The sequence below is a fragment of the Parasteatoda tepidariorum genome, chromosome 6 (genome assembly GCF_982258835.1).
Source record: "Parasteatoda tepidariorum strain Cologne lab strain chromosome 6, Ptep-v5.0, whole genome shotgun sequence".
Classification (NCBI taxonomy): Eukaryota; Metazoa; Arthropoda; class Arachnida; order Araneae; family Theridiidae; genus Parasteatoda; species Parasteatoda tepidariorum.
The window spans coordinates 37,417,602-37,430,284 of NC_141760.1; the positions used below are offsets into that span (position 1 = coordinate 37,417,602).

Below are 12,683 nucleotides of genomic sequence, written 5' to 3' on the forward strand. Positions count from 1 at the left end.
AAAGAACCAAGAATAAAAAGAGCACAACAATTACTACATTTTGCATCAGCACAATTTTATTGTAGCACATTAAATAACATTAACTCCACAATTTAACAATGAACAGAATGTCCATCACACTTATGAATGATCAGTCATGTGATATTTAAACTCTGCTTTTGCCTGATCAAGTTTTTGCCGGTCTCTCATCAGAGACAAAACAGTCATGGCCATTGCTTTGGCAGCACTCAGAGTTGGCAACTGAGCATCAGGTGATCCTGTCGCTGTTGTGAATTCTTTAGTGTGGCAGATTGAATTTGTGTTAATGCCTATGTGGGGATGAATTGACGGAACAACGTATGATACGTTTCCCATGTCCGTGGATCCGACAGGAACAATTTCGGGCATACCATTATCAGCTAATCCTGCGAATATTAATATAAATGTTAAAATCTAAATGCGGAAATTATTCTACAGATCAGGGATGGCGAACCAATGGCACGCGTGCCATTTATGGCACTCGACACAATATTTTGGGCACGCCACCGATCACATTTGTTATTACACTATGAATTGTTCTTACTCAAATGCTATTACACTATGTAACAATTAAATTAAAATTCACAAAAAACACGCAAAATAAACAATTATTAATGTAAAAATTAACAATTAATGCTAAAAAAGCAATTAATAACCATAAAAAATAAGCTAACAATAAATAACTGACAAAAAAATAAGCAATCCTGCTTAAACTAACATCTTACAACCTAATATAAGTTATTTGTCATCTAATCTGCAACAACAGAAGTCCCACTAATGTTACTTTAAGTTGAATTGCGCGTATAACTGAGACATTGCAAAATATTTTTTTTTTCAATGTAATTAAAGAGCTTTGAGTTGATAGTATTTAGTCTTATTATTTTCCCAATAATCAAGAAGGCAAAATTATTTGACGGCACGTCTATGACCTCATTAAACAATATTTTGGAAAAAATGGCACGTTGGTGTATAAAGGTTCGCCTCCCCTGCTACAGATTATCTAGGCAATTTGCTGATTATCTATGGTGATCGATTATAGTGTCGAATATTGTTTTATTTCTCAAACCACCTAGATAATTTGAAAATTACCTAGATAATCTACATGTTACTCTTTAAAGTGAATTAAGTGATTAAATTAACATAATGATACTGATTTATTTTTATTTTTTTTATGTTAAGAATCTAGTTAATACAATCAAGCAATCAACAAATAAGTTGAAAGATTCAGTCATCAATAAATTAAAAAACATTAAGAAATTAACACATTATTTCTCTAAAACTCCATATCTGAAATTCGATATCTAAAAATTCAAATCAAGGGAATACAATCAACAAATTAAATGATAAAACCATTCATCAATAAAATAACAACTGTAATACTGAGAATCAAATCTTGTAAATATTATTACAATTGAAGAAATTAAAATAATGTTTTTGTTCTTTTTTTTCGTATTTTAAAAAAATCGACTCAAGTTAATACAATCAACAAATTAAGTAATAAAATCAATCATCAAATTAAAAAAACATTTATAAACAATCAAACTTTCAAGGAAATTAAAATGTTTTTATTTATTTATTTTTGCTTGCTAGTGAATTGAATCAAGTTATTACGTCAAACAATCAACAAATTAGTTAATAGAAAGAGAAAAAAATTGTTGAAGAAGCTGTTTAATGTGCACATTACCCATGTAAAATTCAGAAAACGCTAGGTTCTGCACTTTACCAGATCATCCTAGTTAATCTACACATTAGGTAGGTAAATTACAATTTAACGACTTTTAAGCTTCAGCAGTAACATAAACAATGAAATGGCAGGTTATACTAAATTACAACTCCTTGGCCTTGGAATTTTAAACCCAATCCAGAAGACAAGGGAACTTTTAAATCAAGAGTAAGAAAAAATTTGCCATCGTGGAGGACTTTTTGATGGAGCTAACTCGCATTTGCGTTACACGGAGAGGAAAATCAAAACCTCCCACTGTTAGCCTGAACGAGAGGGGACTTTAACCCTTGATCCATCTACCACCGGAATATTTTATGTCATCACTGTGTTCGGTGAGAGCCGGGTGCGAAATTCGTACCGACTAGCTATCGCTGAGATTCGAACTCGGTTCACCTCATTGAGAGGCAAACGTTCTATCCCCAGAGCAATTACGGCTCTATTACGTAAGATTTTCAACAAAAAAAAGAATACTTACCAAATCGTTCTGCAAATTTGGTAAAAAGTTCACACATTGTTTTATTTGTTACAAGATCATCGCAGCTGTCTTCTTTGTCATAATTTATTGTATATGCACATCCTGTTGACATAGCTGCTCCTTCGATGCATTTTTCAAGTTTGGATTTGATTTCAAGCAATTCTTTCTTAACGGGTGCTCGAATATATATTGCAAGTCTAGATTCCGCTGGTATTATGTTTGGGACTGTCCCACCTTTCGTGATAATTGCTATTAAAATTTTTAAAAAAGTACTTGTTATTATATTTAAAATAAAAACTGCCCAAAAACATTTGTATAGATATTATTTTACTTAATGGAGATAGTTTATACTTCATGAAATTAAAATAAATAATGATAGTTGCAGTATTTGCAGAAGATTTTACAAGTAAATGTTATACTATTGTACACTATAGTAGCATTAAGTTTGGTTACATAAAAAAATAGGTGACGTGAAAAATCGGTTCTCCTTTGTAAGTCATAACTCAGTGAAGATGGGCCGTGTTGTGAAAAAAAGCGTGTTTCCTATTCGTACGCAAATTCTCAGAATCAGCTTTCATGGACATTAATCATTCTTCCCCCTTGATCTTTTAACAAATTTTTTTCTTCTTAAAAGTCAATAAAAAAGATAATTTTGCTTATAAAATATATAATTATTTTAATTTTATGCAAGCGCAATTTATTAATACGTTAATCCTAACGAAATTAAAGGATAGCTGGATAATAAAAATAATCAATTGTTTTTTTAAAAAAATCGTAATACGGAACATGTGATAAAATGAGAAGAAATAATTAATGCGAAGTATAATTAATGAGAAGAAAAATTAATGAGAAGAAGAATTAATGAGAAGAAGAATTAATGAGAAGAAGAATTAATGAGAAGAAGAATTAATGAGAAGAATTAATGAGAAGAAGAATTAATGAGATTTTATTTGTTAACCATATGTAACGATAATCTTATATCATATATCAGTTAGCTTTGGAAACAGATCTCACTTCAATCTTCATAATTTTTAAAAATTTCAATTTAGATGTTCAGATTTTTGTCTGGTAACATTTAATCTCTCTCGCACATTTTTTATTTATTTATTTTTTACTTTTGACATCACGCCAAACGTCAGCTTATAAAATGAGAAAGGCGAGAGGGATACATTTTTGTACAACAAAAAGATAAATAATTATTATTTAAGAGAAAAAATTGAAAAAAATGAAAAAATTGTAATAACTTTCGAACAAATATAAATCATGAATAAAAACTATCATAAAATAACTTCTTATTGTTATATTTATTTAGTTGAAAAAGATGCGTGTATGCATTTTTTTTTTTCTCTGTAGTAGATTCGTATTGGATTAATCTAGATCTAGACCCTTTAATCAAATAAATGTATTTTTCAGAGAAAGAAGCATCTTCCTCACATTTTAATTAGAATCATTTATATAGAAGAATTCATACTAATCTTAGCGTACTTCAATCTTGGAGTTCATTTATAATTCACATTATAAAACATCCGAATTTTTGCAAAAATACATATTTTAGTAACTTAGATATATAAACACTTAATGAACACTGTTACTTAACAGAATAAGTCTCAACTACGAAACTAAGTAAATGTAATCATAAAAACAATGAGTTTTCTTCTAAATTTCGGCATTTATATTTTCTTTTTATTTTATTTTACGACCGGTATCGAACAGCTAAGTTTGTGACTATCTATGTTCAACTCTAGAGCTTTGTAATTTTGAATCCAACACGGAAGACAAGGGAATTGCTGGATCAAACATTGGGTCAAACTAGTCTTTTTGAAGGACAACTTTTTGCTGGAACTAACCCGCATTTGTGTAACAGGAAGTAAAAACCACGAAAACCTCACATGATAAGGGATTCTAACCAATTATCCATCTACCACTAGCGATATTTTACGTGAGCACTGTGGTCGGTGTTCGCCGGGTGAAGAACTTGTATCAGCCAGCCACCGCTGGGATACTAACCTGCGTCACCTCATCGGGAGACGAATGCTCTATTCCCTGAGCCACCATGTTTTTATATTTTCATGTGATTTAAAATAGTTATGTCAAAATAATTATTGACTAAATTACCGCGTATTTGAGAAGAGGGTTTCATTTGTTGCCTAAGTAAGCCTATGTTTTGATATAGTGTCACAGCAGCATCCAGGGCATTTACACCTTCCCATGGAAAAGCACTTGCATGAGATTCTCTTCCCTTATAATCAACAGTCAACTGAAATGATGCAACATATTGAAAGACAGAAATAAATCATAGAGACTATATTATCTCATTTCAATGAATATTACAAAATTTTCATGTATGAAGATCAAAGGGAAAGAACAGTTTAAGTCTATGATTCACAAAAAGAACGATCAGATTACCATTGGTTTCAGTTTAAGAAAGTCTTAAGTTTTGACAAATCAATAACATGGAAAATCTATTCTTCCCGAGAGTTATTACGAAGTGAAGATTGTTGTTCTGAGGGAAAACAATTCCTCTAAGCAGTTCTTTCCCCTTGATCCTGATAGAAATTTATATAATCCCTGCCTAATTTAAAAATTAATTTCAAGCGAGAACAACTCACATCTGATAAAATGCATAATTGTAAGCATTTAGTTTCATAATCAGTCCAAAAATTAATAATACATAAATTTCTATTATTACGCGTTTAAATTATTATTTTGTTTAAAGCATTTAAAGTTGTTTCCTAAAGAGTGTAAAAAAATATTGCTATTATCTATAAAAAAAAAACATGTTAAATTAGGCTTCTAAATTTATCCCAATTTTCAAACTATTCAAACTATATCGAACAATATGTAATCTTAAGAGTGTTTTTATATTATTTCTTTTAATCAGCAATAAAAATTAAAAACAAAAATTATAAATCGATAATGAAATAAATGCCTACAACCATGTAGAATTGTTTCCAATTTTAAAATGTTAGTTTTTTATGCTGTTACGGAAACAAATAAAATGTTTGGGATGATTTTTTTTAAACAGAAATAATTTGTTTGTTATGAAAAGTTTGAAAGCTAATCTCAAAAAGTTATAGAACGATCATTAATTTCTCATTGAAAGTATAACAGCAAAGTTTTCATATAATTTATTTCAGATACTTTAGTAGACAACTTTAGCAGTTTAATTTAGTAGGCAAATTGATTTTCTTTCTGTTTTGTGAATGACAAATTTTCAACAATTTCAAGGAATCTCAGTATAACCAACTCCCAGTCTCATTACTTTTGGTCTTTTATTACGTTTCATGAGTTTACTTTTTTTTTTTCCTTTTCTTGTAAAAAATGATTTTTCGAAACTTATACAAATCAATAACAGTAATAGAAAAAAAATTAGTACCTTACCAATTGGCCGATAAGACGTCAATACAAAATCACCAAGCAGCAAGTAAATACAACAGTTTTCTTTTTTTTTTTTTAAGATGACAATTTTAAAAAAATCTTTCAATTGATGACATGATTTTTAAAAAAAATAAAGCTATTAAGTATATAATTAAATAAAATAACTGATTTTGTATTGGCAAAGTTATCTCCTGGACCGGCCAAATCGTTAAGTAATTTTTTTTTTCTATTTCTGTTTTTGATTTTTAATAAGCTTCAAAAAATTTTTGGACAGAAGATTTTTCTAACTCTATAAGACTAAAATTTTTTACACCGCATTATAACATTATTATAAAGAAATCTCAAAATACTTGCACTGAGAAGGCAAATAAGGATTGGTTGAAACCAGTTTATATTGTCTGGATGAACCATCATAGCGGCGTCTATTCCCTCAAATGCCCCAGATTCGATTAATTTCACCTTACCTCCCCCTGACTCTTCAGCTGGAGTTCCTAAAGCAACAATCTGAAACAAAAAACAATTGGAGAAAAAAATTAACTCATAAAAATATGGATGTAATAAAAAATGGAAAAACATAGTCAGGGTATACCTGAATAATACGAGTTGCAGAAAAATTTTCTTAATAGAGGAGAGAGCGCTAGTGCGGATACGGGACTAAAGTAGACAATTGGAATGTTTCTATCGTTAATAACTTTTTTTCATTCTCGATTTTTGTGTTTGATTTGGAAATTTTTCGATTTACAAAATCTGATTGTAATGTTTGTCCATATTCTATTTCGATAATTACTCGTATTAATAATATAGTAAATATAAATCGATAAAATTCGCGTCATGTGATTTTTACTTAACGATTATTTTCTTATTGTTTATTACCCATTGGCAAAAAGGGTGTTGTTTTGGGCTTGATGGCGTGGGCCTGCTCACCTTATTTGGACTTCATCACACTTTTCGTCTGTGTTCAAGAGTAATAGTAAGCAGTGCGCATGCGTTGCTATGGTGACCGCTGTCGCTTGATAATTTTTTTATAATTCTTTTTTTTTTCACTTTTAATATTGTTATGCATTAAGTTGGTGAGTTTATTTTTGAGATATGGGACCAGAGAGATCCCATAAATACTTCTTGAGTAGTTTATGAAAGAGAATTTCATCATTTGAACGATATTTTGGTCTTTATTGTCTTAATTAAGAATCAGAAATTCTAATCTTCAGTTCAAACTGGATCGCTTTCAATACTAATTCAGGTGAAGATCACAAATAAAGAGGGTCCCAAACTGTTTGACACGGTCCCAAAGGATAGAGTTGAAACAAGAAAGAAAGAAAAAAGATGCCCAGGCCTTAACTTACCGAGGCTGAACAAAAAATTAGACTACAACCATTTTGCCAATGGGTAACCTGTGATCGCCTTTCGGAGATCAGAATTTTTTTTTTTTTTTTTTTTTTTTTTTTTTTTTTTAAAAGCTGTTTCTAGCAGCCTGTAGCGTGAATAGAAAAGGAATAAAAAATCCTTCGTATTCTAGGCATTTATTTATTAAACGATTTTTGTGAGGTCTTAGAATTATATTTTAATAAGGTTATTTTTATTTTATTGTTGACTTCTTGTTTATTTTCGATTTTTGTCAATTTTTGACCTTTGCCTATTTTTAATTTTTGATTATTTTCCTTTTAGTTTTCTTTTTTTCTTCTCAATTTATTAAAAAAAATTTAAATGCTCAGTCTAGAAATTATTTTGATAAAAAAAGCAAAAATTTTTATCTTGTTTGAGCAAAAAATGTTGTCTTGATTAAAAAGGGCTAAAAATGTTATGTTGTCTTGATATAAGAAAGCAAGAATTTTTGTGTTGTATTTATTTTTTCTCTCACTTAAGTATTAATTAGTGACCTACAATGTGCATACATTTGTCTTCCTTTTTAGCAATCATTCTAAATATGTATGTTAAATGCGGTCATTCCAAAACACCCTGCATATATAGCATGCAAAAAGTGTGAAAAAAATCCTTTACCGTTCCTTTTATACTTGAATCGGCTTCCATAGCTGCTTTGATTCCTACTGCTGCAGCTAGTCCAGCTTCCGCGATTAAGTTATGGCCACACGCATGGCCTATTTCAGGTAAGGCGTCATACTCCAGCAAAACAGCGATCCTTGGTCCTTCTCCTTTTAAAAAGAATAGAGTAAAACTGATGTAACTAAACAGTCCTTAAAAATAAATGTTATGATAGATTTTGAAGAATTATGCTGGGTGTCCGTTAAAGACTGCTGTTACTGCATATTTTTAGAATCCTTGACAAAAATAAAGTTAAAATGACGCAAACGAACATTTAAACAATAAAAAAGCAAGTTCAGCAACAAATTCTAGAACATAATAAACATCTCTTCTACTTCCATTCAAACTTAAAAAACAATAAGACAGCTTGCATTTGTATCCGTAAAGAAAACGCTGGTGGAGCAAGAATTTACACCAGGAATGAACCACCATCAAAGTAATGACATTGCAAATTTGTCAATAACTCTTTGTTAAATATAAAAATTATTCTTAAATTTAAATACATTTTTAGTTTATTTTTTCCAAGTACCTCTCAAAGATTGTTTTAATGAAAAAAAAATATTACAGGTAGCCTAAAATACATTTTATATTGTAAGGTATGTAGTTATCCTGATATCCTAAATTAAATTTTCTGCTAAATTCAACTGTCATAATTTTTCCTGACTTTCAGCTTTTTGCCCTGTTATTCCCGAATTTTTTGCACGTTCAGAAGACCACTATTTTCTACCAAAGTAAACAAGGATTTTAAAATAATCGATTCGAATTGAAGAATCGAGAAATGTAGATTTTAAATTCAGCATCTTTTTGTTTTAATTAATAATGAAAATTTGATAGCTGAATTGACAATTCTACACAATCTAATTTTTATGGAGATGAATTAAAGTTCATGTACTTATTTATTATTTTCAGCCAATCCTGCAACAAATCATGAAGGTTGAATTTAGTAGTTTCACAACTATCGTTTCTTTCAATCCGATTTTAAAAATGATTGGTTACTGCAGTAACCAATCATCAGCATAGCAATCATATCATGGAATTTTTAAATGGTGAATTGGGGGATCATTTAGCAAATTACAATTTATCTTCCTTTTTTTCTTTAAGATTATTGAAATCCTACTTTAATATCATTTGACTACGAAAGTCTTGAACTAGATTAAAAATCTTAATCAAATATGCTTGATTAATTAAATTGTGCTAAAAACTTTTAAGACTTTTTTTACTTGTAATATTCGTTAACCAAAGGAAATTCAATATATGAAAAAAATTATTCTTAATACATATGTATTATGTATAACTACTTTTATTAACTATGAGTAATAATTTTTAGAATTAAGTAATACGATCTCTTAAAATATGTTATTTAAAACTTGAATAGAATTGATTAAATAATTCCCGAGAAACAAAAATTAAAAAATAGAATTTTTTGAGGAGCGTCAGTGAGCAGGGGTGGAGTTCATTAATTAAGATTTTCTTTTAATTTTCATAGTATGAATGAATCAAAAGTATGAATGAGTCATCAAACGAATCAAAAAATATTTTTCTCCCTTTTTCACAAAAAAAAATTTCTTTTTTAAAACACTTAAACTAAATAAGATTTTTATTTTTTCAATAAACATTCATTTAACTTTGTAAACATATACAACATTATTACAATCAAATATTTTAAATTCATTTTTTGAGACTAATGTTGCTGAACGCAATCAACAATTCCATTTATATTTCGATCATAACTTGTCATAAATGACATGCACAAGATTTATTTAAATCTGAAACAAAGCTGTTTTTAACTGTCATACTTTCATAGAATGTATTGTTAAAACACCGGCTGACAACATTGCAAACATTTACTATTGCAATTTTTTTTCATTAATTACAATTTAGTTTGGGTTCTTTTTCTATCTAATCTTTCTCACGTATTTTCAAAGAAAAAGCCATTCTCCCATATAACATGGATTTCCATAATGGAAGGTGCACTATATTCTGCGTGACGTCCAAGGAAATGTCATATAGGAACCCAAATCGTACTTGTTTCTGCGTATAACAACAAGTAGTATCTGAGACATTACTTCATGTTAATGAATAGATGTTATTTAATATGTACTTCTCACTTACCACTTGGTGGCACTTATGCCATAGATTCACCGTCTCTGCCTTAAGAAAACTGTATCTTGTTTTCCAAATCAATTTGATATTTAATATGCGATGGCCCAAGAACCCATTAAGTTCTCCCACTTTTCAGATAACAGTTAATTTCAGAAATGAGAAATGTATACAAAATACAGGATGTGCCGTAATCACCGCTCTTGAATGTGTTTTAGTCCTTGTCAAATAAAAAAGTATACACATATGAATTCAGATAGTCAAACAAGAAAGAAACCAAAACAACACTGAAGTCTGTCAAATCAGTAGGGAGGAGGGTAAGAAGGAAAACATTCAAGCCAGTTGGAAAGTCTGTTTAAACTTGTTCCTAATAATCGCTTTTCAACACCATTCTCTTTCCAGCAACCTAACTGATTTTACTGTCTTCAGTTTCACCCTCCTTCGTAAGGATCCGTAAAGATATACTTTGACACAGCTCCTCCCTATTTTTACAATATTGGCTACACGTATTTGCTAAAGAGAACTATATTGACAATACGTGGTGGTATAATCTTTAAAGGTTGATACAAAGATTTATAATTTGAAATTTGTTTCATTCGTTAAATGTTTGGCGATGGACATTAGTTAAAATTCAGGAGTCTGCACTTCAAAAATCTATTCATAAAAATACGCTGATGAATCATATCAAGTGCTATAACCTCAACCCCTCCTTCAAAATGGAATTTCTGTTAAAGGAGAGGCCTGACCCCCTTTTAAGAGTCTACCACAGAATAAATAAAAATTGAGTTGGCCTACAATTAGATACCTGAAAGTGACGTCATTGTAGGTAAATCATGGCATTTGTCGATTCAGAAGCTAATCAGTTTTAACACACACATGTGACGTTGCTTACAGGTATCCAATCAAACCTGATTTAAATCACATGGTTAAGCATAATCACTTCAGTTCTTATCGAGTTACAAGTAAATAATTTTAAGTAAGACCTTTAGTTAAGTTAAAGCATAAATAATGTCTCTGGAGATGTTTGAATTACCTGTAGTGAACTCTCCTCGAAAAGCAGTTTGTAGTAGGTAGTTTCTCTGAACAGAAAATCCATATTTTGTAAGTGCATCTGTTAAAATATTGTGAGCAAATATCTCTTGAAAACTCAGTTCTGGTGAATTCCAGATATTTTGACTAACGGAATTGAAAAATTCTTTTTCTTCATCGATTACTGATGAGATGGTTTTAATATCTTCTTCGGTCATAATAATGCTGAAATATAAAATAACACGTGAAATCAGAAAACAAATTTCGAAAATAATAATTTAAGAAAACTTATTTCAGATAGATAATTTTTGTTTATACTATTCAGAAATTATGAATGCGGGTTATATTTACTCGTTTCGTAAAATTAGTTTTTTCTTGTTGAAAATCTAATTAATTAAGAATTTATCTAATTGATGAAAGAGCACAAAAATTATTAACTAATGTTAATATTTGACTGTTGCTAAAGTCGAGATGTTTAGCTATTATAAAAGATCAGAAGAAAATACTAGTACACTAAGAAAAAAGTATGGTCAAAACTACTAGAATATGGTACGATTTACCGTGTACACCTACTCACTATAGAAACACCAAGAAGCTAGGTAGTTTTTACCGATGCACTTTGGTAATGCTATCTGGAAAATTATCAATACAAAATGGTTTTATAATCTGTGATAAAATTTAGTGATTTTATCATGATACCAGGGAGCATGGCATAAAAATCATTTATTTGGTTAAATTTACTTTTCAGTTTTGTATTTTCTTACGAAATGTGTGATAGTAAGAATTATAATTTTGAATCTAGAATTTCCGGTAATCCATTACCATACGAACAAAAAACTTACCAAATGAATCGTTCAAATACCACATATTTTGGTTTAATTAACCAAAATGATGGAGTATTTAATAGAATACTAGATATAAAAACAATAGTTATACAAATAATATTACAAAAATGGCACAAATGTTAATATTTGATGATGTCAAGAAGTTGAGATAGCCATTATAAGAGATCAAAAGAAAATAGTAAACTGAGAAAAAAGCATGGTAAAAAATGTCAGAAAATAGTAAAATTTACCGTATTTTTCTCTCTATGGAAACACAAAAAATGCAATGCATTTTTGACCGAAACGTAAAATTTGGTAAATTTTATAATTTTTAAAATTTTATGAACTTTATAATAAATAAATTTTATATATTACCAAAATTGTCATTACCATACATTGAGGTAATCTTACAAGAATTTGTTTCTCCGTGTAAGAAGCACACGAGAGCAGAAAATTGGAATTTTGTCATACCTATAAATGGAAAAGAAATAGTAATTATGAACAAATTTTTATTTGGTATTGTTGGCTGAAATCTTATCATAAGCTGTACTGTTTTAAGTGAAAAAATATTTTTAATAATTTTGGCATAACCTTAGGATACGAGACATTCAAATTGGGTTATCGAAATAATTCCTCAATTGGAGAGATTTCCGTATTCTGATCAGATCTGTGGCAGAATAATCTTCCGGGAAACGGTCCACCAAAAACCACAATTTCATATATATATATATATATATATATATATATATATATATATATATATATATATATATATATATATATATATATATATATATATATATATATATATATATATATATATATATATATATATATATATATATATATATATATATATATATATATATATATATATATATATATATATATATATATATATATATATATATATATATATCGCAGAAGGGGACCAACTTGAAGGGTATAACTCGTAGCCACCCCAGGCAAACCTCTTCAAGGTTTTTTTTTTCCTTCTAATTTTTACCTTTTAATAACAATTTGGTGCCTTGGTGATTGTAGATGGCGTTGCAGATCACTTTCCTCAACTTCAACACGGAAGTATCTCCAAATAATT

The 12,683-nt window shown here is 29.3% G+C and overlaps 1 protein-coding gene across 13 annotated transcripts in view; it reads right to left on the reverse strand.

The window, feature by feature from the left end:
• Positions 1-38: 38 nt before the first annotated feature.
• Positions 39-12,683, reverse strand: part of LOC107444027 (xaa-Arg dipeptidase) — a 33,236-nt gene continuing 20,591 nt past the window's right edge. For 5 of the 13 annotated variants that reach the window (XM_043045328.3, XM_087165659.1, XM_071178826.2 and 2 more), the window contains 6 exons: positions 10,768-10,988; positions 7,593-7,744; positions 5,949-6,098; positions 4,332-4,473; positions 2,217-2,465; positions 39-404 (listed from right to left, as the gene is read on the reverse strand). In XM_043045328.3, coding sequence (XP_042901262.2) covers positions 121-404; positions 2,217-2,465; positions 4,332-4,473; positions 5,949-6,098; positions 7,593-7,744; positions 10,768-10,981 — 1,191 coding nt within the window. In that variant the 5' untranslated portion in view covers positions 10,982-10,988 and the 3' untranslated portion in view covers positions 39-120. Of the gene's footprint in view, positions 405-2,216; positions 2,466-4,331; positions 4,474-5,948; positions 6,099-7,592; positions 7,745-10,767; positions 10,989-11,962; positions 12,059-12,683 lie in introns of all 13 variants that reach the window. The other 8 variants (XM_071178823.2, XM_087165654.1, XM_087165655.1 and 5 more) reach the window with 3 other exon arrangements.